The sequence below is a fragment of the Egretta garzetta genome, unplaced genomic scaffold (genome assembly GCF_000687185.1).
Source record: "Egretta garzetta isolate BGI_Z169 unplaced genomic scaffold, ASM68718v1 scaffold1140, whole genome shotgun sequence".
In the NCBI taxonomy this organism is placed as follows: domain Eukaryota; kingdom Metazoa; phylum Chordata; class Aves; order Pelecaniformes; family Ardeidae; genus Egretta; species Egretta garzetta.
Window position 1 is genome coordinate 8,626 of NW_009258220.1, and position 234 is coordinate 8,859.

At 63.2% G+C, this 234-nt stretch overlaps 1 protein-coding gene across 1 annotated transcript in view; it reads right to left on the reverse strand.

Annotated features, from left to right (window-relative positions):
- The window catches only part of CCDC65 (coiled-coil domain containing 65), a gene marked incomplete at its 3' end in the record, with an annotated part of 4,379 nt that extends 4,150 nt beyond the window's left edge, over positions 1–229 (reverse strand). The window contains exon 1 of the mRNA XM_035890955.1: positions 206–229. Within this exon, the coding sequence (XP_035746848.1) occupies positions 206–229 (24 nt within the window). The remainder of the gene's footprint in view (positions 1–205) is intronic.
- Positions 230–234: the final 5 nt, after the last annotated feature.

A 234-nucleotide genomic window follows, 5' to 3' on the forward strand; every position in this document is an offset into this window, starting at 1 on the left:
GCTCCGAGCTTCTCCTCCGCCTTCAAGAAGGAAAAAGCAAAAAGCTGCTCTGTTATGTGAAGGAGGGGGGGGAACATGTGAATGCTCCCCCCCCTCCCTCCCCAAAGCCCCAGCCCTCCTGAGACCCCAGGATGGGGTGGGGGGCTGGACAGGGCTGCAGAGCCCCCCCAAGAGGAGGAGGGGGTGCTTGCCCCCCTGCCATCACACTGCTTTCCCTGTTGGCCCCCATCCTGA